Raw genomic sequence first — 24,363 nt, forward strand, 5'->3', positions numbered from 1 at the left:
ACCCACCTTGTAGATATTTACAGGTACTTGTCCTAGCCTGGGAAATGAATTAAGATAATACTAAGTGGAGAGCAATAGCTGCACTCAGGGAGACATTTATCTGACCTGTGTTGGATATGTACAGTTGGGTAAAATTAATTGAAATTTATAAACTAGAAATAGGTTAAAAGGAGCCTAGAGTGATTAGCTCAATTAATTACATTTAGTTAGATGATTCCCAACCCTTACATAAAGAGAAATAAATCTTTTCTATTCCCAGAGCAGTTTCTCATAGCGTATAGGCATTTCTTGACTTCATTTCTTTGCCACAGCTTTGGCCTGAAAGAATGAGTTGATAGTTTTATTTTGCAAATCCCTTATCCTTCTAATCACCTTCCTTCATTTTCTCATGCCTCAAACTCATACACTGAAAATCTCAGGTTTGCTGCTGCAATTGACTGTTTCTTCCAAGAGAAAAGGTAACTTGATTTAATCTTAAATTTACAATTTCACAGATCATATGTAACTCACTAATCTCTATTTTTGATCTCCTATTCTAAAGATTTAATTTCTCATTCCAACACGCTCCTCTCTATTCCTTGGCTTCTCTTCTGCTCGCTTCCTTTCTTCATCTGCATCTTCACCTGCTTACTCCTCTTTTGCAAATATAAAACTGTTTGACCAACAACAACTCACTGCCTTCCTGGATTATTAATATTGACCATGCTGAGCCCAACCAAATCCACATCCAGCTCAGCACTCCAGTGATGGAAGCTAGCAGTGATCTTTGCCTCTTGGTGACTTTCCATCCTCTGCCAAATTTATGACCAAAACCAAATCAATCTTTCCTCCAGTTACTGAATTTCCTCCCAAATCTGCCTGTGTTGCCTAAACACCAACACAGGTTTTGGCAAGACAGTAGATACACTGATTTTGTAAGAATAACTGCAGAGATTTTAGCAAAATTTTCGGCTACACTGTCAGTGAGATGAGACTGCAATATGTATCATTCTCAGGCAGCTGGAATATACAATGCCTTTTGACTTGTACAAGCCTTCTTACAGACTTGGATACATATGAATGATGGCAACCACCTACATCTGAGCTCATGTTCTTATGCTCTCTTTCCAGGCAGTGGAAATCTGACTGACACAGGGGACCTCAGCTCCTGCTTCTCAATGAGCTCAGCACCCCCAGGGACTGCAGCTGCACTTTCCTCTCCATGGCAGCTCAGCACAGAGCTGTCTGTAACCCACACTGCTCACAGTCACAAAGTACACAGGCCACTGCCTGTCTATCAGCAGTGTGTCAACATGACCTGCCCTGGGCTGTGTCAGCAGAGCTGCCCAAATGTTCCGGGATCCAAGGAGGAGCAATTCTCCCTCAGCAGGCTGGCTGACGTCATGGCACCATGATGGTGTGCTCTGGGAAGCTTTAGAAGGGCTGGGGCACACTCAGGTAGGAAGCACAGTCTAGATAATCTTGCCAAAAACTTCTCTGTTTTCTCTTAGTCAGTAAGACAAACAAGAACACAGAAAAACTCCCAAGGAATCCCATCCTATCTCGGGGCCTCTCGCTGCTCAGAGTGACCCTGAGAAATGTTAGAAAGTCTCTTTTCCCAGCCTGGTGCTCAAAGAAGGAGTCAGAGCTCTTCAGTTCTCGGTCTCAAGGTTGTTTATTGTTCCTTATCTATAAAATTCTTTCTCCTGTCCAGCTGAGGTCCGTTCAGCAAGACAGTCCAGGCACTCTGCCTGCCCCTGGGGCAGTGTTATGTCTTTATACTATAAACTACCTGTACAATGGTTACAGTTACTGTCCAATACCTGTCACCTGTGTTAGACACTGAGCTGCTACTCTAAACCAATCTGTGAGTGCCAACACCACAGCAGAAGATGGAGGCCAAGAAGAAGAAGGAGAAAGGCTGGACACACCCAGATCCCTCCATCTTGCCCCCTGAACCTCCATTCTAAAAACCCCAAAAAATCTATTTTTCATCCTGTGATAAATTCACTGCCATTCTACTTAGGTGTCGTGGCTTGCAGATCTTCATCCAAGGTTGGTCACTTGCTCCACAGGTCATAATCAAAACCACAGGGGCATCTTGGGCTCTGTGCCAGGGTCCCTGAGCCCCCTGGCAGGGGTCTTGGCTGCTCAGGACAGCCAGAGAGATGTCCTGGGTTCCAACAATCCTATGGACAGCCTTAAGAGCACCCTGCAACTGCTTCCTTTGACTGATAGAAAATAATTCACTTCCTGTCCACTTGCAACTCTGAACACAAACAAGTTACAGTAAAAAATCTATTGGAGAACAGTCATGGCATGATGCCAATAATATGAATGCATGTTCTTACCTGTAATTCAGTGGAACTGACAGATAGACATGCCTTGATATCAATCTACCTTAAAGCTGCTTTTTAATGTAATTGATAACTTAAGAAACATTTCTAGGATATGCAAAAATATTTTTGATGAAGGGGAGAAACCAGTTTCCTACACTGAATCTTTCACATTCTGAGCACACATCCTTGTCTTAAATAAATTATTTTGCTGTTATTTTTATTTTCTAGTATATCATAAATTACACTCCACCATCAATAATTACATCAAATAAAGCCATTATTAAAAAACCAGAGTGCCTATGAGAAGTTCCAAATTAATGCAACTGGAAAGTCAGGCAATTTTTTTTTGTACTGAACAGATGGTAAAACTCTAATTCTCCTACTTTCTCAGCCAGTCTGCTACCAGCCCCAAACAAGAACTTTGGTCCAAATGCTACTGAAGTCAGTGGGAAGGTTGATGTTGACTTCAATGAGCTTCAGCTCAACTGCTGCAAGAGGCAAAACTCCATTCCTCATGGACCTTCAGAGCAGTTAACAATGGTGGCTGAGAACAACAGCTCCGGTAGTTTTGTTAAGGTAACATCCATCCAACAAGAACTAAACCAAGACACACTTCTTTGCCATTCCCTTGTGACATCCATAGATGAAATGCATCTCTGTTGCTGCCTCCTTTGGATAGTGTTCAAAACACTGAATGAAATGCAGAAAATCTAAATAAATAATTTTTTCACCTGTCCTACTTTTTATTTAACTCTCTACCAATTTAAGAATCAACACTGGAGAAATGCTTTTCACCAATAATAACTGAAGTCCCTGCTGTTGCAGTTTCTTAATTCTGATCAACTTTAGCCACTTGCAACTCCTAACCCACTTCTAAAATATTTTTTTCAGTGGTTAAATATGCACACAGTACTTTGTGAAAGTACTAAACTTAACATGCAACATTTTTTAAGTCTTTGAGTAAAGTTTCTATCCTCAATTACATTTAAATCCTAGAGAAATGTAAGACACTGTATGTGTCAGGAACTCACAGCTAAAGGTTTAGGAGTATATTTCATATTTACCAGCTGAAATGTGACTTGTCTTTTTGTTAGCAAGTTAAAAAGTAAATTCACACTCATTTGACAGACAAAAATTCTTCCTGTGATTACTTCAATACAACTCTGAAGGAACTTTTACACATGCTACGGAACAAATTTATGTAGTGTGTGGAACAAATGTTTCTGGAAATTTCCACAACATATCAATGTACTCATTTAATAGGAAAATGCATACTGAAAAATGGGATTGCACACAGCACAAAAGATCAAATTATATTGCAAAATTATATTCACGGAAGGTTATAAGCATCGTTTTACACATTAGAGGTCAATGTGAAGGCACTGCAGCAGGCACATTTACTCTTTCCTGAAACATATGAGGACAACCTCTGCTATAAGCAGCAGTGGTTTAGTACTAATGAAAGAATGTGATTAAGAATGTTCACAGCTTACTTTGTTATTGGGTTCTCTATCTCACCCAGCCTACCCATAATGAAAATAAAGTACCACTGCAACTTTCTGAATCAATTAGTCTACTTAAAAGGCTGAGCAATGAAAATATTTCAGTAGTTGGAGCTGCAGTTTTTATTGAAGGTACTGCTTAGTGTTATGACCATCAACACAAGAATGGAATAACCCAAACCTTTGCAATTGAGCAAACATGATCAGGATGTATTTTTCCACAGATGATTACTTTGTAAAACACTTCAAAAGAAGTTCCACAATCCTAAATGAACTGTATCTCATAAATTAATAAAGATTTCTTTAGAATATTAAACTCCCAACCCCAGTGTTTCATTAAAGACTAATGAATACTACTATGTACTCAGCTGATCTTTTTTTCTGTGAAAAAGAGAAGAATCTCTCTCCTGGCCTAGACCTGGGCAAGAAAAAGAGAGAGGGAAAAGACTTTACTTTTCCTTATTTGTTCCCATTTAACATGTTACTATAAATCATCATAGAATGATGAATGATGAAGGTAAATGTCAAGAAATGGAAGAATATGTGCCTGTGTTGGTAATTGCACCTTAACAAAACACCTCACCGCAGGAAGAATCTACAAAGCTTCATGAATTATAGAGGTAGAAGAAGCAGGAGTCCAAATCTTGTATCTTGGTTAACTCCAACTTTAAATCTTCTAATTTCTTAAAAAAGTTTGTAATTATGTTGCAAGCTAAAGGTCAACATTTAAAGATGCTCACTATACTGGAAAGTGCAGACAAAAGTTGACCACAAAAAAAAGGAAAAGAATGAAATTGGATTAATCCATTCCATGAAATGGTAAAGGTCATGAACTCCTGCTTCCCAAACAACTTTTAGGAAGAGTTCCTGAAATAATGGGGAAAAAAACCAATAAAAACATGTTTCTATAATTACTTTGCTTTTAAGACAGTTTTCAGCACACATTCTAGAGGTCTCATGTGCATCTGTCTGTCTTCAATTTTCATTTAAAGAAGATGAGACTGTGCACAAGAAAAAAACCAAATTAGTATCTTTCACAAATAAGCAGAAATAATCCCAAAAATTGGATACCTTGTACAATAACAGTTATGTCCCCTGATTGTGTCTAAAAATTGAACAGAATCTACAATAATAAATAGTTTGAACTCAAGATTAATGAGATCTGAAACACTGGTCAATAAAAGAAATAAAGGAACTCTAATGGAAGAGACAGCTAAAACTGTTTCACTTCAAGCAATGCAAACATTTTCCTGCATCTTGTCAAACACAATCCCTTCCCATCTTTCACAGAGATCCCTGACATATCAGTGAGGTCCCTATCCCAGCAAGAAGTAGGGAGGCTCAGCTTGTTTTGCTGCCTTTCAAATGCCTCCAAATGATTCCTCCTGAGCAGTGGATTCACTGTGTAAAAGCAAGGCTGCTCTTCCCCCAGTCCCTTCCATGCAAGGACAGCCTTAACTGGCAGGCAGGGATCCTTGCCGAGGCAAGAGCACAGGGAAGCTGGAGGGAAGTAACAAACACACACATTGTTTTTGTGTTTCAGCCACAACAAACTGAAAAAATACTCTGTGACCCAAACTGATTTGCAGGTTGTGTTTATGGAGAGAGAATCAAAATCTGACTACTTCGAAAGCACAGCGCAGGCTATTGCATTATTAGAGGTAAAAATTACAGCTATTACTTGCAATATTTTTATGCAAGCTTTCTCTTCAGCAGATTAGGAGAAACAGTCTATATCTATAGCAACCAGGAGAGAAGAGGGATGGATAAATTCAGTCCAAGCCATTTCTCCTTAAAACCTTGCATCACTACAGCAAGCATAATAGCTCATTTTTATTGCCACTTGACTGAAGCCTCATTATAAACATGGTCAGCTGATTTTAATTCCTTCCTAATAAACAGAATGTACATGAGGAAAACTGCAGCAATATTCCTCTGGAAGGCTTTCTTTGTTTCTTAAAGGAATTTAATTTTTTTGTCTTAGAAAAAGATTTCTTAGGGATAGTTTGTTTAGCTTTCACTCTGATCTCCATAACCAACCTAGGTAGATGTTAAAATGCGAAAAAATACAAAATTCTCCTAGTCATGACCTTCTTGACTTAAAGTGAGGTTTGGGAAGATAATGTAAGTGAAATGGGACTGACTCTATAAATAGATATTAATATAATAGACAATTCAGGTGAGCATACAGTGCTGAATGTCTCAGTGCAAGGAAAGAACTGCCAGGGAGACTGTCACGGGAGAATTGCATCCATTTGAAACAGACAGAGTTTGTTTCCAGGATCCCTTCATGCCCGTGTGGGTCACTTCCTAGGTGGGGATGTTTAGTGCAGCTGGTACCTTCTAAATGAAGAAGGAGTCGGTCAAGAATGTCTCAACACAAAGTGGCTGTTTAATGGTCCGCACTGGGCAGCACTGGGGATTTACTGACGGCTCTGAAAGAGCCTTAAGCCGGAGCCAGGGCTGACTTGCACCTCCAGCAGCACGAGTTGGAGGGGGGACTCCACCAGAGGCAGCATCTGGGGATTGTGGCCCGAAGATTTCCTGTCTCCTTCGAATATACGGGCAGTTCGGTGGGCTGAATCCAGCAAACCGGGAGAAGAGTTAAATATGTGGAGACTGGAAGCATTTTCGGGGACTCGCCACTGGCGCACCTCGATTTTAGGGGCCTCGTGAGCGGAAGTTTTCAGCATGCGGGGCCAGCGGGTGAGAGCCGCCCCGCAGAGCTGTCCCCCGAGACGGGACACGCCGGGGGGCAGGAGGGGCGAGGGGCCGGGAGCGGGTCGTGACAGACCCGGGGACGGGCACAGGCAGCGGGAGGCGGTGCGGAGGCACCGGCGGACGGGGCCGCTTCTCCGGAGCCGGAGCTGAGGGACCAGAGGACGGAGCTCCGGAGCCGGCGCTGAGGGACCAGAGGACGGAGCTCCGGAGCCGGCGCTGAGGGGCGAGCGGACGGGGCCGCTTACCCGGAGCCGGTGGAGAGGGACGGGCGGACGGGCCCCTCAGCGTCCGCCGTGCGGGCGCGGCCGCCGGGGCCCTGCCGAGCTGCCAGCGGGGAAGCTCCCGGGCAGCAGCGCGGGGTGCGCTCCCCGCCAGCCCCGCGCCCCCCGCCCCCGGCCCCACTCACCGATCCGCGCCTCGGCGGCGGCCCCCGCGGAGGGCGGCTGGATGCGCGGGGCGGCGGCGAGCACCTGCGGCGGCGGCTGCAGCGGCAGCAGCAGCAGCAGCGGCAGCAGCGGAAGGACGGAGCCGAGCGTCCCCATCATGCCTGGCCCATCGCATGCCCCGCTCCCCTGCCCGCCGCCGCCAGCCCTCACTCCATGCCGCCCGCCCGCCCTGTGCCTCCCGCGGCCGCTCCCCGGCTCCGGCAGCCGCAGCAGATTCAACACCCAGGACAGCGACCAGCGCCGCCCGCCCCCGGCCCCGCCCCGGCCCGCCCGGCAGCCGTGAGGGGGGAGCGCTCCCCGCCGCCCGCTCCGCCCTGCCCGCCCCGCCGGGACCGCGGGGAAGCGGCTCCCCCGGGCAAGGGCAGCGCTGGGGCTCACCCGGCCCTCACCGGCCCTGGCGGGGACCGGGATCCTGCCCGGCAGCCCCCGTAAAGATGGCTGGGCATGGGAAGGGAGTTAGTGTGCTTGTTTCACACACCTGTACGGGGAGACAATGGAGCCGTACAGGGGCAGTGGCCATAAACCGAAACACGAGAAGTTTCACCTCAACAAGGGGAACTTCTTTACGTTGAGGGTGTCAGAGCACTGGAACAGGCTGCCCACGGAGGTCATGGAGTCTCCCTCTCTGGAGACATTCCAAACTCTCTTGGACATGTTCCTATGTCACCTGCTCCAGGTGACCCTGCTTTGGCAGGGAGGTTGGGCAAGGTGATCTCCAGATGTCCCTCCAGATGTTGGAAGGGACATCCAACCCTAAAAATTCTGGGATTCAGTGAAACCAGTCCACCCTATCAAAGTTTTGTCCTGAAATATGTGCCAGCTGAGTGGATCCTCCCTGTGGTCTCCCTCAGCAGCTGTTTGTGTACCAGTGCTTTCTCCGGTACAGAAAATTACTGGCTATTCCAAAGGATTTAAAGAGCCTTCAGGTATACACCTCTGTGAGTTTGCCTGGGAGGCATCCACATGTGTGCCATGTTCATCCTCCCCCTCCTGTCCCTAAATCACTCTGTGCAAGTGGGAGCATCGGTCCAGGCTGCCAGGAGGGATCAGGAGTCTCAAGCTCATGGAGTCCCTCCTGGCTCACAGGCTCTCCTTTTCTCACAAATTCATCGTAGCAATACTCAGCCTTTAATCACAGCCACCAAGGTGGCACAGCACAGGGGCCATGTCTCCATACAGGGGGATGTGTTTTTGGCCAGGACAGCCAGCTTCATGCTGCACCATATGATGTTAGTCCCAGCCCCCTCTTTCACTTAAACATCTAGTTTATTCTTCCTGAAGTTTCAGATTCCCATGACCTTCAGGTAAACAGCTCTAACTACACCTGACAAGCTTCATCTCTACCTTTGCCCAGACTGAGACATGCTCGAGGTATTTAAAAAGAGTAACAAATTTAGTACATGAAGTGGCTTTGCCATAGAGCAGAAAAGCAAATTACAAAAGTCCACAGAACAGGCTAACCCTGGAAGAGCAGAGCCCTTCCTCCTTTCTCTTTTCCAAGACTTGGGGCAGGGGGGCTATGGAGAACAAGGGGCACTTACAGACAGCTGCAGACAGCTCCTGTCCTCTCAGTTTTGCTCTGTGGGAAACCATGAACCTCTGTGCTGGGAAAAAAAATCATTGCTTCTAGAACTGGTGCAAAGTCACCTCCTTTCCTTTGTGGTTAAGGTTGGTGACTCAGATGCAAAAAGGGCAATACTTGATTCAGAAAACAAATTTCAGAAAAATGTATTGATACTGGATGGTCTTTTTGAACATTTCTGCTCTTGAGGTCTGTTACATGACTGTTTATGTCTTGCAGGAGAGTGGTTTCACTAAGCCAAAAGGTCCCTTTACCTCAGAAAAATCAATTTTGACGACACTGAGAGAAATCTGAGCACTATAAGAGGAGAAACAAAAAAGGAGGGAAAAGCATTCTGTGGAAAGGACAAGATGAGAAATGAAAGTGCTGAAACATAAATTAGTATATTCTCATGGGTTATGCAAACCATCTGGCTTTAAAAGCTAGTAGTGGGAACAAGGAAAAAGGTCATCAGAATTAGCAGAGAACTGCAAAACAACTGAAGGTAAGAAAGCAGCAAATGGCAGGCACAGCGAGGGAACAAGTTGTACATCAAAATACAAGATAGCAGTGATATTACTGGGAATCAGTGCAGCTCTGCAAGGAATGATTTGCATAGTTCCTGTGAATTTATGATCAAATACTATGCAGATTTTAAAAGGAAATTAAAATTCTCATAGCCACTCTGTGCAGAGGATTAGCAAAATAACAACATTTGTTCAAAAGCATTTGAAGCAATGTGAAAAATCAGGACAAGAAAGGGCATTCATCGAGGACAGGAGGAAATCCTTGAATATCCAAATCCAGTAAAAACTGGAGTCAGGTGTCAAGGAAAGAGTAAAGAGTCAATCAGCAGGTGAATTAGGCATTTGGAGATAACTCAAGTAGCAATTCTCAGGACTGGGAAGTGCAAGGCATTCCCTGCCTGGTTGTATTTTACAGTTTTGTAGTAGACTTCACCTAACAAAGAAACGCAGATCTTTCTTAAAGCCCCAGGAGCAGACAGATTGAAGTAATGTCTATTAGGTATAATGAATTTTGTTAATGAAGTGTAAAAACTGCAAGGCTTGAGTCTGTGTGCAAATTAGATGAAAAACAGTATCACAGTGTAAATAACGTGTCACATGCATCTTCCTTGCTGCTTCACAGTCATTTTATCAAGACAATTATCAGTGCCAAGGTTTTCAATAGCTCATATAATTAATTAAGCATCCATGTTTAGGTCTACCAACCTTGTGAGGTTATTTTGATTGTGGTTTTTCTTATCATGTTTTCAATAAGTTTCTGAACTGTGGAAAAAGAAATCCTAAAGTGCGCAAGTCATTTGTGAAAATTTCTAGAAAGGCTAGAGAAATTACTCCATTCCTGAAGTCAGGGATGTTGTAGTGCTCAAACAGAACTGTGGGACTTCATAGTTTTGAAAAACAGTATCAGCAAATTATTTCTCTAAGGGCATATTTAAATCTTTTCGGTGAGGGATTCTAAAGATAATATTGAAAGGTAGGGTGGAATATCAGCTCTCCTTGCTAGTGTGTCTGGAGGTGAGGCTTCATGAAAGAATGACATTGGGAATTACAGAACTGAAAAATTCAACCCAATGAAAATCCAGTCCAACACACTGAGGTTTAGCATGTCCTTAATTGCTGGAGCTAAGTCTTTTTATGATGCCCATTTAGATGTGAAAAACATGCAAGGCAAAGTAAAAGGAGAGCTGGATAATCTATATGATTTTATGCGTATGAAAGATTTACATCCTTATCCATGGCAACCACAGCTGAACAGGAGTTTTTCAAGGGAACACTTCTCTGTTTGAAAATGCTGTGTTGTCTGACTAAGGCTTTTCATGAGAAATAGACATGTTTTAATCAAAAATCCACTAATAAGGGCTAGAAAAAAAGATTCAGAGGGGGCCAGAAATGATCCCAGCATGGCTAATTAGCCATGTAGCCAGGACACTTGTGTGGCCTGGTGGTATTTTAAAGGGTCAAATTTTTGCTCTGGTTGATTCAAAGACATGAACTAACCACTGGATATTTAGGTGAGCCTCTCTCAATTTCACTGGGCCATCCAGATTATATTAAGATTATATTAAGATTATATTAAAGGCAAATGGCCCTGCTAGAAAAGACCTTGTAGGTACTAGTTTAGCATGGGAGAGGCAAGAAGATCATTATAGGATTTATTTTGTTGATTTATTACTGTTTAGAATGAAATGTTAGGAGTAGTGAATTAATCAGCTGGGAATTGAGTTAATAGTAGAATTTTTTAGAGATGTAAGAACAAAAAGTGCCAAAATTACACAAACCAGACATTGATTGGGTGTAAACAAGAAACACATTATTCAGTCAAAGTAGAACATTGCCAAAAAATAAGTTAGGCATAAAGATACACAAAGGAGAAATACTCTTAATACTTATCAATTTGTAAATAATTGTGATATGAATTAAATGTTGTAAACAGAATTTAAATAATACAGGATAGTTAGAGGCTAAGTATTAGAATTTACAACACAAAGGTAAAATCTGAGTTTTACTGTGTACTTAGTTAGTGAGGTTGTGTTTGAAAGCCTTTGCAGGTCTGTTTTACTAATTTCAAATGGGAATTATATTTATAAGCATAGGTACACCTGTGTGATTGTAGAAATTGTATATTTTCACTGGGTAGAAGTGCATGTTTCATCCAAGGATCATGGAGCTATTTGTCAGTTTATCCAAGTATAAAGAAGAGCCTGAACAAAAGGTCAGTTCCTGCTATGCTAAATACACTCTACCTGCACAGACAAACAAGCCCTAAGAGAAAAAAAAAAAAGCCATTAAAATTACCTTCTTCATTTTCTTTCTTCCTCTCATCCCCCTGTCCCCTCCACTCCCCCTCTCCAAATCAAAACTTCTGAGCACATTAATTGCAGATCATTTGTCCTGCTAATGGGCCCAAAGTCCACAGGGAACAATACCTATCAGGCAGTTTATCTTTGATTCAGTAACCTAGATACCTTGGCAGAGCTTTAAGATGTATTGGAGGGTTAAGGGTGAAAGGAGAGAGGAAGAGATAGAGAGGCTTGTGGTGTATCTATGCCCAGAAAAGACAGAATTTATATTGTTTTATTATTTCCATGTTCTGGCCTGAGAGGATGTCGGTAAAATATTCAAAGCCTGTAGATGTATCCACAGACACTGAGGGAGGTTTTGAAGGCTCTGATGCACGTGTAACATTCACCACACCTTTCTGAGGGCAGACAGAGCTGCTTGAGCAGCAGTGATCCTCCTGCACCCTGTGTGTCTTTTGAGGACTTGCACAAGACTGTGAAAAATGAGGCCACAAAACGCATCTCTAGAGCCACCTTGGGGTGTCATGGTGACAAGGAGAGCAGCACCAATTGCCACTGTGCAGGCTGCAGGTGTGAGCAGTCATAAACCCTGCTCCGGCAGCTGACACGCACTGGGCACTCTGCAGGGTGATCTCACAGGGACACTCAAACAGGGACTGCAGAACTGTTCACACATTCATACCCTGGCATATTTTAGTTACATTTCTTCACTGTTGTTGATGAAAAGTTTAAAGTCACAAGATTTATATTCAAATTATGTGGGGGTATTGCAACTGTATCGCAGAGGTTGTAATAGCCCTTGGTACTAAAAATATCAAGAAAGTTTAATAGAAATTTTGACTTATGCACTTAACCATAACTTCTTTTACTCATGTATGTTGAAAAGTACAGATGTGGTTATCTAGCTTTGTGTATTTGATCCTTTCAGTAAGAGAAAATTTATAACTTACTCCATGTAAACAGGTTTTAAAATATAGAATTTAAATAGTTAATATTTTAAAGCAATTAAGAAGGAAAGACTTTACTCTGCAATAAACAATATGTCTAAAAAGCTACCAAGTGCCTGAGACAATAAGTGTCTAAAGCATGAGAAGCTCTACAGAAGCCTGGATTACTGAGGCCAAAAGTCATACCACTCTGTCCATAGCAGTACAAATACTCACTTAAATTTCAGTTTGGTGGTTGTTTTCTGAATTTGGAGACAAAGTTTTAGGACAAAGGAATAGAAAGTTCCTAAAGGGAAAAGCCTTTAACTGGTGTGAAAATGTATAGTCCAAGGTCATATGAGCAGTAATTGTGATCTTTTTCAATTGTTGAATAATTCATAGTGTAACTAAAATTATTTGAGAGGATTTTAGCATTTGATACAGAAATTACCAATTTTCAGTATTTTTTATTTAATGTCTATAAAACTAGCAGAGCCTTAGAAATTTTTTAATGAATTCATACTGAATACAGTTTAGCATGAAAATAAATATTTGCAGAGTCTAGAAGATATCAGACTGTTTGATGGAAGATAGTGATATGATTAACTTTATGAATATCATAGCAATTCTGTTATACCTAAGAATGATGTTGTCTGGCTGTTCTCAGCTATTTTAAAGCTTTTTTTCTTGTTTCCAAAATTTTATTAGAAAAAGGCTTTGCTCTGGTGCACACCAGAAGTTTTACTCTACATATTTCAACATCACTAAGGAACAAGAGTTCAATACAGAGCCAGAAGGAAAAATCCTAGAGAACTGTGCAAGTGCATGACTGATGAAGTTTAAAAAGGAAAAAAAAAAAAGTAGGTTGATTTTAGTTATGACTGCTAAGATGTGAGCCTGTCTTTTATTCCCTGTGCTGTAACTGAATGATAATGGTTTTTATGTGTTTCTGGAAAGGAGCCTAAAGTGGAATGTTCAAGGCCTAAGAGATGAAATGCAGCTAGAGAAAATTACCAGTGAGAATAGCAGGAGATGTGACTTACATTAACTGAAGACCTAAACATCTTTGTATATGAGTGCTCAGGGCTGACTTCCAAGGCTGTAAGAAGCCTTGGTAACAGACCAGCCACTTCAGTGTGCATGTGTGAGGAAAATTTCCATAATCTCTCCTGCTGGTTTGCTAGGGATGCTGGAGAGAGCAGCTTCTGTTAATGTAGGCATTTGCAGGTCTGGATTGAACCCAAAATCATTTAAGGCTCATCTAAAATTCTAGCTGACTTGTTCAAATACCACTGCTGGTGATACCTACAGGAAACAGGTTGCTGAAGCTGCGTTTGGTGTGAAGCTGTTGGAAGAGAAGGCAAAGGTGGAGTGAAGCAAGTAACAACATGTAGATGTCCAGAACCTGTGAAGAACAAACCCCTGGTGTCTCAAGGCAGGGCTACAGCAACTGATGAATCCAGCTCTGAGGCCATTCTGACATCTTTATACCTGGTGTCAAGCTATAAAAGGGAATTTGGGCTTCCTTGGGAGAGGAATGGCCTCTGTGAGAACAAGCACAGGTGATTGAGGTACTCTGGAGCTGGTCCCTTTTGACTGAGAAAGGCTGAATTTCCAGCTAACACCCACTGTCACCTCAGTCCAGCACCGGCTGAACTGGGACTTGCCTGTTTTGTAGTCTCTGGAGACAGATTTTAAAACAAAACCACATTAATTTCTGCTGATTTTCATGGGCATTTAGAGCCTCAGTAGAGTTTAAAAAATTGCTGTCCGAGCACACCATGATGGGATATCCAAGTGAAAGGATTAGACAACTGTAATGTTTCTTGATAATAGGGTCTTGTTGTTCAAAACCACCTTGAAACCCTTAGGTGTGCAATGAATAATTAGATTTGGTTGCCATTGATCAAAATGGATTTGAAATGTCAATAGGGAGCCAATTTTTAAAACTAATTAGGTTCTTTTAATGGGAGGGAATTCAAAAACAGTTTAAAAATTCTGTTTTCATCTAGCTTTGTTAATCTGTAAGACTTGATACTTGGTGAATGGATTTTACAAGAAGCAACTAATCCCCTGGGATAGCCACTCCTCTTGTACTCAATTAAAGGATGAATGAGATTACTGCACTTTGTCATTCTGAAAGAGTTGGCCTGTAGTTGATTGAAGCTGCTGGGGAGGCTCTGGTTATGTGTCCCCCACTTGCTGTACCTGACTCAGAACCTGCAGCCTGGTTCCAGTGCTGAGCACCCACAGCTGGAGATGGGTGCCTCAAGGCAACAAGTGTTATAATCTGAAAAACATGGAAAAAAATCTGCGGAAATTTTTTACCTTGGTGTCACTGTGCATTTTTAAGATGGTGATAAGTAAACCTACAGGGAGCTGGAAAGAGACATGAATCACTGTGAAATTCTGGGACTGCAGTAGTGCCATAGTAATGTCATTGCAGAAGGAGCTGGGTATGCACAGCAGGCAGCAGGCTCAGTGTGGAGCTGTGTGCTGAACCATGAGGGGATAAAAGCACTGACCATTTGCTGTGTCATCAGCAGCAAGGGGTTTGCATGATCCATAGAGCAGGTACAGGAACAGTTTGTGTGGAATGAGTAACTTCTCTTAATGTGATTGAAGATGTGTCACTTGACACATAATCACAGGAGAGATTTAAGCTGTGCATGTCTTCATTTTGATATCACTTGACTTTTGAGTGCCTGGATTTCAGCTCTAAAAACACTCTTAAACCATGTCTTTATGTGTTTCAAAGAATCATAGAATCTTTAAGGTTGGTAAAGACATCCAAGATCATTGAATCCAACTGTTAACCCAGCAACCCTGTGTTTGCCACAAAACCATATCCCCAAGTGACACATCCACACGTCTTTTGAACACTTTCAGGGATGGTGATTTCATCCCTACCCTGGGCAGGATATTCTAATGCTTAAGCATCCTTTCAGTGAAGAAATCCATCCTAATATCCATTCTAAACCTCACCTGGCACAGCTTGAAGCCATTCCTCTCATCCTGAAAACATACAAGGGAGGATCTGGTTTCACAAAGCACCAAGTGCAGATTCTTGCATTTTTCAGCCCCTTGCTGTGCTGGTGAGAGGAGGTGTGCAACAGCAAACTGTCAAGAAGTCACCTGTGCTCCCCTCCCATTATTTTCTCCAGTAACTCTCTCACTTCAGCTGCGTGTTACTGGAGACAATCTGCCTTGGGGGTAAGCTCATCCTGTGTTCTATCCAATTCTCAATGTTCTATTGTCCTACTTACTGTAAAACACAGAAACAAACCTGGTGGATGTCCAGAGGTTAGAATATTTGCTATAGCTGCTGTGTGTCTATAAGCTTGGAGTATCCTTGAGGATATTTTCTTCCTGGTACACTGTAAAGGAAATGTAGAATTGACCAATATGTCTGATAGCAACTCAGAATGGAACAGGAGCAACTGAGCTCAGATCCTTTTCACTGCAGTTTTAAAACGTTTCTTGACATGGGTTATTTTGAATAGATAAAAAGGAATAAAAAATAAAGTAAGCACATAATTTCCAGTTTAAAATATTAGAAAGTCTTGCTGAAAGCATTCTGATATCTCAGAGTACAAGACTACTTAGGTCTATGATGCATTTCTTTTAAAGGAAGGTCACTCTTTGAGGGTATGCTGTGATCAGGAAAAAAAAAGATAGGGAAAGTTCATGGTAACGACAGCTGGAGAGAGGAACATTGTTTAGACTACACTGAAATTACATTATGTGTCTCTGCAAGTACAAATTATGTTGAGAACAATCATGGGTTTTAGAGAAAATATTAAAAGTTGAATAATAGAAAAGACAATGCTCTTTTTCTGTTCTGAATCACCACTTTAAAAGCCTTCCTGTTGCTCCCTGTTGTAGTTAAGAGTGTTCCAATGGAGCATCAAAAACCAAACAAAAGTACCTACTTTGCTTCTCTAGGGAATCTCCCTCCTAGTCTGGGCATTTCTCATGAACTTTTCTGCTCTGTATAACAGAGCTTCCACTGTGTGTGATGAAGAGGTACACAAACAGATGAACAAGGTTCTTGCTCTGAGGTGTGAGATGGGTACTTAATATTCAATCATTTCACCTCCTAGCTTGCCAATGAAAAAGGAAAATCATGGTGAAGAGATGGTAAAGGCACAAAATTCTACTGGCAAGAATTACATTAAACGCAATTAGAAAAAATACCAAGACAAAAATAAACTTGTAACTGGCATTTTCTTTCATTAGCAGATGAATAAAATTAGAGATAAAAGAGCTGTCCTAACCTGGAACTGCAACAGGAAGCCTGAGAGCCAAAAGGATGAAGATGGTCTTCACAAATACGTTTATGAAAAAAAATCCTTTGCTTCCCTCTCACTATAATTAAAACAAACAAACAAACAAACCAGCAAAAAAGCCCCCAACCAACAACAAAAAAAAAAAGGTTCCATATATTTTTTTCCACGGTCAGTTTATTTCCAGAGACAAAAGCATTACACCTGTTGAGATGTGCTAATTGCCCAGGAGAGTCTTATCAGATAGCACAGATAGAGTGCTTTCTAATATTAGATCACACTGAAACAGGCCTGCTTTTAAGCATTCAATCAATGCATCATGAGCCACTGATAAATTAAAAACTGCAGGCTAGGTTCCCTGGTCTCTACGTGCTACTCAGGCAGTTTAAGGCTCTGTGATCTCAACTGGGAAGAAAAGAATCCCCCAGAGGCTGGCTGACCTGCGATGGATGGCTTAGGAACCAAAGTTTGCTGTCAATTCCAGTGCAGATCAAATCAGGGAAGCAGGAGGCTGTAATCAGATCCCTTGAGATCTTTCTTGGATCAAACACTTCTCAATTTCATGGCAGGTAGACTGATTTTATATCCTTTTTGAGCCCTAGCATAACATTAACTTTTGAAATTCTGACAATAGGAAACACCTACAAAAGGAGAAAAAAATCTGATGTGGAAGATGGTAAACCCACCACTTCTTTCATTAAAAAATCAGATTCTTGGGACATAGAGAGCACCACGCAGTGTCCATCTCAGCCATTTTTGCTACTTGAGTTTGAATATAGGTTGTTGTGATCATTGCACATTTCCCAGCAGCTCTTGTACACAAGGCAAACTCATCTGCTGTGCCCAGTGACCAGCTCAGGCACTGGCAAACAAGTGTTTTACATACTGTGGGGGCACAGACCCATGAAAACCAATGTCCTGTAGACCAAGAGATCAGCCCACAAGAGGGAAACTGGGGACAGAACAGAAAGGGAATGATTTTTGTCAGGAAGGATGATCCCCTCTAATAAAGGACCACTTTTAAATATAGAACAAGCCTTAGAAATTCTCTTTGTGCAGAACTGAGAAAATACTGAGAGTAAAAGTCTTTTCTTTATCCTGTGTATTGGTAGTGTCCACCATAGAGGATGGTGTAAGAAAGGACACAGATTTTGGCAATGTGATGAGCAAAATGAGCCTATCAGTCAAAGGAGCTTTTCCTTCAATGCAGGACAGTCACACTGTCCTTAAATAGCCAGAACTAGAGCAGGAAGTAGAGTTACTTTGGGTTGTTTTGCTTTGTTTTGTTTCCAAGTACTGTCCTAGACTGGTCTAATTGAATTTGTAGGCTCTTACAGATGCCGCATTTTTCCTTTAGAGGCTGTTCTAAGAAAATAAAGTCGCAAACACCTATTTTTAATAACCATGGCAAGATTTCAGAAAGGTCTATGCATGAAGCCCGAATTTCTCACTAAGAAGCTTGTGTTCAGGTACCATTTTAGGCAGTGGGTAAGTAAGGATGTCAACAAGTAGGAAGCAACACAAAAAAACCCCAGCCAAATCAATATTCTTTATTCAGATGGAAGCTGAGCTAACACAAACAGTTTATCTAAATGTTTAATAATTACCCCAAAAGGCAGGAAGCACACATCATTGCACATTGCAGAGAACTCTGAAGGAGGCTGGGCTAGCTCTATCCCCTATGTCTTTGATGTGGGTATGGGGTCACTCAGGATTCAGGTACCTCTCCAGCAAGAACTGCTAAAATGTACCTGCTTAAAATGTAAAGCTTCACAGCAGAGCATCTGCTACTGCAGCACAATAAAAATATATTAACCCAAGACAAGGATTTATTGCAGATGTAGTAAGATGGGTAAGGAACCAACTGAACGGAAGAGGGAACTAGATTAGCTGAAAAGTAATTACTAATGATGTTTTGGAACAGCATCTTATTTAACATTTTCATTAATGACAGCACAAAAAACAAGCATAAAGTAATGAACTTTGAACATATATTTGAAACTGGGACAAGTCGACAGAGTATAAAACAAAATACTAGAATTTTACATAGGAAGAATCTAGCAAAGTGATGTCTTAAGCAATGAAATAAACAATTGTCACATCATCTGTTTGAGAACCAAATTATTTAGCTAAGAAAAAGGTGCTCCTCTGGTTAAAAAGAATGACACAAGAGATTGTGTCAAAGATTGGTGACAGCTTCTGCTTACTAGAGTCACGAGCAGTTACAAAATAAAAGTAACAAACAGTGGTGACAGATACAACAGAGAATGAAATTTCCTCAGTGCCACAGCATATCATTATTGCAACTTTGCAAGAACCATGATGTGGAACTGGAGAGACAAAGGACTTTGATTAGAGAAGACCCAGAACACATCTATGCTGAACACCCTAACCAAGTGAAAACCCCCCAGTGATTGCTCAGTAAATGAAAGCCAAAGCTGCAGCGCTGCTGGAAGCCTGGGGCTGTGCCTCAGGTCGTGCTCAGACAAGCAGCCACACAGAGCCCAGGACCAAGAATTCTTATCCAGAGCAGATTAGGCAAGGTCTGTGCCTATTTGCAAGGGTTTAATGAACCTGAAGAACTGCTGGCCTCTCGTGGAAAATTCTGCAGCTGCTCCTGAAAGCTGCCCTTTGCCAGCTGCTTGTCCAGGTGCCAGCACTAAGCCAAGCTCTCCTCTCGGACACGGGCAGTGGCCACAACAGGGGCTGCTGGCATAGGCACAGCTGGACTCTGCCATGGTCTTGGTCTGCAAAACACTGGAGCAGATCAGCAAAGAATATGGGAAGTTCACTGCTGTGTGTCATGGTTTCACATCACAGTCATCAGGAGTGCCCTTCACTAAGCATCCTTCAGGTAAGGTGAAAGACTTTGTGAAAATTAGTCCAACTTCCTTCTGAAAGTCAAAAGACCTCAGAACACTTGAGAGCAGCACATGGGAGTTTAAATATAAAGTGAGTTTCAGCTCTCATGGAGTAAACAACAGGTGCAAGGTGGGTTTTTTTTAACTTCCTTGGCTATTCTGAAGGTTTGTGTGCTTGGATCTGTACCTGAAGATATTTATTTGCTAAGAAGCTTGAGAATTTAATCCTGGTTTTTCCTTGCTCACAAGTTGAAGCTGTGATAGGTGGCAGATGCAGGGCTTTGTTTCCCATCCAGACAACAAAGCAAATGAACATTGTCATTACAAAAAGGGCCCAAGTCCTTACAAACAATGTTGATTACTGAAAGTAGTTTAAAGTTATTGCTTTCTTCAGTCTCATTGATCCTGAATGCATATGCACAAAGGGAAGAGCTCCAGACATGGCACTCTCAGGTACAAATGTGTCCAGAACGTTTCTTCTGCAGGCAGCTCTTCATCACCTGCCAGTGCCAGTTGCCCAAAGGTGTGTCATAGACTGATGTTTTCTTGCTCATTTTTCAAGAAATTTTATTAATGAAAGGCAGGTTCAACTTCTTCAAAAAGCTAAACAGATCTCAAAGGGTCTGTCTCAAGATTAAGGGAAGTTTTCAAACACACTCAAAAAACACCACCTCTTCCCTGACAGCACTTTTGATTAATAAGATGAAACAAATCTGTTAATCTGTTTTACAGGTTTACAAAAGATAACAGCTTAAGAAATGTTCTATTTATTTGTCTCTCCCAAACAGAAGGAAAATGTAGATTTAAATTTTTGCAAGATCAAAGTTTGCAATGAGAACAGCAAGTGAAACACAGAACTCCTCTGATATTCTGGTGAAATTTGCCACAAAGGCCTAAGGAGAAAATCCTGACAGACCTTGACTCAAGGAATGCCAGCACCATTATCTGTGTTGCAGAAAGCCAATGTTTTTTCATGGCAGAGCAGTTTAGTAGAGCTGGACTAGAAATTGAGCTGAAATATGTTCACCAGCTGCAGGACTAACAGAAAATTTTTTCAACCCTCTTAAGAACCACTTGAGTACCAGCCACCAGGAAAACAAAGGTTTATCTTTAAATATTTTACCCTTCCTAGCAGTATCACCTCTGAGTTCTTCAAAGGAAATCCACATATTTATGATGTTGATGGAATGACCTTCATTTCCTACCTGACAGGGCTATTGCATCTGTACCATGAATTCCATGAATAAAACAAAATTATACACTGAAGAAAAACAAGGCAGTAAATTTGGATTCTTTTCTAATATAATGATATGAGCAAATACTGAGAGACTGAGAAGCAGAAAAAAGAAACTTATTTACATATTCATTGAGTAATTTGTATAATCAGAAGATTTAAAAGGTCATTACCGGAACACCTGCCTGTTAACAGATGTAGAAGAATGAAGGCCAAAGAACACAGTTTTTATAAAGATGTTGATAGATAAACAGTTGGCAGATTTGCAGCTACCTGCTGGGGCAGCATTAGTTCCTTTGGTCAGGCCACTGTTGTGGATGAGGTACATCTGGAACTCATGAATCCATGCACACACTGACTGTCCTGTTGCAAAGCTTGCCAGTTGTTTATTAAGAACTGCACTGCTTTTAAATATCAACATTCCAGCTAAAACAGCTTTTATCCAGTAGGGAAGTTTTATGTACCAAGGTCAAGCATGGGTCTGATGTTTGCAGTGACAGCAGATATTGAAAAAACCTTACAGTCTCTTCCCATGGAAAGAAAACCAGCAGAGTAGATGCTTGTTTAGACAGACAGGAGATACAGCTTTGCACAAATCTTAATCAATAATGAAGAGTCTGTCTTAATTTGGCCAGATTGGTTAACTTCAGTGTCAGTGCCCCTCAGTAACACTGGAGACTCAATAGCCATTTGCACAGGCCCACCCTGAGAATCACTTCACTTAACTGTACATAACCAAGAGCTTCATGTCCAGGTCTCCAGGTCTAAGCTGGAGGATGAGGCTTTGGTCTGTGGCTGAATTGTTTTTTGGAGATTCCTATTAAATCTCCTAAACCAGACAAAACTAAAGCATCAGGAGCTGTGGTTCTGGCTCAGATAAATTCCTTCACAGTAGCTGGTATAGGGCTATATTTCAGATTTGTGCTGGAGACAGTGCTGATAACACAGGGATGTTTCAGCTACTGCTGAGCAGGGCTTACACAGCATCATGGCTTCCCTGCTTCTCACCCCACCCCTAAGGAGGCTGGGCAGGCACCAGGAGTGTGGAGGGGACACAGCTGGGACAGGGGACCCCAAGTGACCAAAGGGATTCTCACACCATCTGGCACCATGCTCAGCAATAAACTGGGGGGGAGGTTGTGCAAAGGGCACTGCCCAAAGACTGGCTGGATGGTTTTATTTCCCTTTCTTTTTATCTCTTTTCCTCACAACTTGAAAAAGTGCTATTATTTTTACTTAATTATTCAACTGTTTCTTTTCGTGTCCTTTCAGTCCTGCCCCCATGTCTGAAGGGGTGGAGGTAGTGAGGGAGCAGCTGGGTGGTGCCTGGCTGCTGGCTGGGCTTGAACCACCCCATGAGCTCAGACAGGCAATTTACAGGTATCTCCATTAAGGAAAAATAGCATCCTGCAATAAGCATTCTTTTAGTCTTGGTGATGCCTCAGGTTTTAGCTTTTATATTTTTCAGATTCTGTACTGCTTTAGTTTGTAGGGGATGGTAAGCTCTCTTCACAGACTAGGGAGACAAAACAATTCCTTCTCTAGCTGGGGACCAAGGACAACCGACCCAAATCTCAGGCCCAAGATAAACAATGTGGACTCAAGAGAGAAAAACAAGAAGGATGGGACTTCATGGGCTGGAGCTGTAATTGGACAATTAACTCCAATGTGCAAATGGACCAGAACTTCTGAAAGTGAGAGACCTCATGACTGGTTGTGCATTTTGTGAGCATTTTGGGTCCATCGTGGGTGTAGCCCTGGCTGGGCTCTTGTACTACCCAAAGTGTAGCACACCTTTTAATAAATACTTACTTTATTCCTTTAATACTGTCTAGCCTCTATTCGAGGTCAGCCTTCACAAGGCATCATTGGGCGAGAATCTGGTTGCAAGAAGAAAATTAAATAAGTGGCTTAGATGCCTGCATTATCTGCATCCTTAGTACTAACTGATCAAAATAGCTATAATTTTAAAAATAGTTAAATATAAACCAATTTATATATTACTCAAGCCTATGTTTAATACTTAAGACATTTCCCCCAGTGTACTGGGGACTGAATCACCTGAATATTTAAGTCATGAGGAAGCTCAGGGGAGAATCTGGTCCAATCCCCAGCTCAGCAGGGTTAACTCCAAAGCTATGACACCATAGAAGGTCAGAGCCCTCCTCCCTTGTCAGCCAAGTTCTGCACATCTCCAAGGATGGGTATTCCACAGGCTTTCTGAGCAACCTCTTCCAGTTCCATTTCTCTCTCATAATGATTGTTTTTCACATCCAACAAGAAATTCTCTTGCTCAAGTTTCCGTAGCCTCACATTCTCCTCCAGTCATCTCTGGGGAAAGTGTTTCCTTTACCCTCCTGCAGGTGCCTGTGTGGGTGGTGCAGGATTTGTCCATCAGCTCCAGGTCTTTGCTGAACATCAGGAGATGCTCCTTGGTGTCAGCCGTGGCTCCCAGCTGCTGTCACCTGCCATCAGTCCAAGGCTGCTGCTCACCCTGTCACCAACCAGCCCTGGCAGCAGGGCCTGCCTCAGCAGTGCCACAGCCACAGCTGCCAATCTCATCCCTTAGCAGATTATTCCTCCACTCTGATGGTCCAGCCAGTTTTCCACTCATCTTCCAAGTCTACCCATCCATCCCATCTCTCTCTAGTTTGGCTGTAAGGATACTGTGTAAGACTATGTAAAAGTCTTTGCCAAGGATAGGAAACAGGACATGCTGTGCTCTTTCTTCTTCTCCAAAAGGGAGGGAAGTCAGGCTGGTAAGGCAGAGTTTGCCCCTGATAAAGTCATGATGGCTATTCCCAATCACCATTTTGACCCTCACACATCTCAAAGTAAGATTCATTTCCATAACCCCTAGGAATATGCTGTAGTCCTCCCAGGAACTGAGGTTACATGCAACCTCAGCCCCAAGAGTATCTATGATACAGTTATTATTTGTTTTACAAAAACAAAGATACAAAAATACTGATTTTACACTCCCTCCCAGAAGACATTTTTATACAGAACAACCCCTTTGCAGCTGTTGAAAAATCTTTACTATTACATAATTTCTATACACTCTTTTATACATTTTGCTTGCTTTAAATGTACAGAATAACAGAAAACAGTTTTAAGCAATTCACAAGTTTACAAGTTAAGTTTTTTACAAAGCAATACACCTTCCCTTAATTTTCACGACAAAAGCTTCTGCGTGGTCAAGGATTCAAAAACTCATCCAAAATTTTCAGAGATGATTCACACAGGAATCTGAAATGCCATAAAACAATGCATAACAGAATTAGAAATGCTAAATGCCAAATCAATCCTTAACTATTTGATGCTCGGAGTACAGCTACCACATGATTTCTTTGACCAGTTAGTCCATATTAGTTTATTAAAATGCCTTTACAAATTACTTTTGAAATAGCTGGATTCGTTTTCTTTCAACTTTTCCATTTTTCTCCTGATCATCTGTCTCTAGACTAACCAACAGCAAAGCAGTTTAAATTACTATGTCAATTCAAGCACATTTTCTAATATTTCATCATCTAGTTAAAGAACCCACTCGTTTTCTGCACAGCATAGTCACTCTTTTGTTCAAACAAAACAGTGAAATCCTTTACAAGAAATTCATTCTAAGACCACTTTTCATTCATTTACTTTCTTCATTTCTCCCTCACTCTTCAATCTTTATAATTT

At 41.8% G+C, this 24,363-nt stretch overlaps 2 protein-coding genes across 3 annotated transcripts in view; both read right to left on the reverse strand.

Annotated features, from left to right (window-relative positions):
• The window catches only part of PTPRN2 (protein tyrosine phosphatase receptor type N2), a 635,322-nt gene extending 628,084 nt beyond the window's left edge, over positions 1-7,238 (reverse strand). The window contains exon 1 of the mRNA XM_071428608.1: positions 6,948-7,238. Coding sequence (XP_071284709.1) covers positions 6,948-7,086 — 139 coding nt within the window. The 5' untranslated portion in view covers positions 7,087-7,238. The remainder of the gene's footprint in view (positions 1-6,947) is intronic.
• A 10,878-nt stretch (positions 7,239-18,116) lies between these two features.
• NCAPG2 (non-SMC condensin II complex subunit G2) overlaps positions 18,117-24,363 on the reverse strand; it is a 48,949-nt gene continuing 42,702 nt past the window's right edge. For both annotated transcript variants that reach the window (XM_071428610.1, XM_071428609.1), the window contains one exon: positions 18,117-23,931. In XM_071428610.1, the coding sequence (XP_071284711.1) occupies positions 23,880-23,931 (52 nt within the window). In that variant the 3' untranslated portion in view covers positions 18,117-23,879. The remainder of the gene's footprint in view (positions 23,932-24,363) is intronic.

This window comes from Agelaius tricolor, unplaced genomic scaffold (genome assembly GCF_023055355.1).
Source record: "Agelaius tricolor isolate 1412-34295 unplaced genomic scaffold, bAgeTri1.0.p SCAF_6, whole genome shotgun sequence".
In the NCBI taxonomy this organism is placed as follows: domain Eukaryota; kingdom Metazoa; phylum Chordata; class Aves; order Passeriformes; family Icteridae; genus Agelaius; species Agelaius tricolor.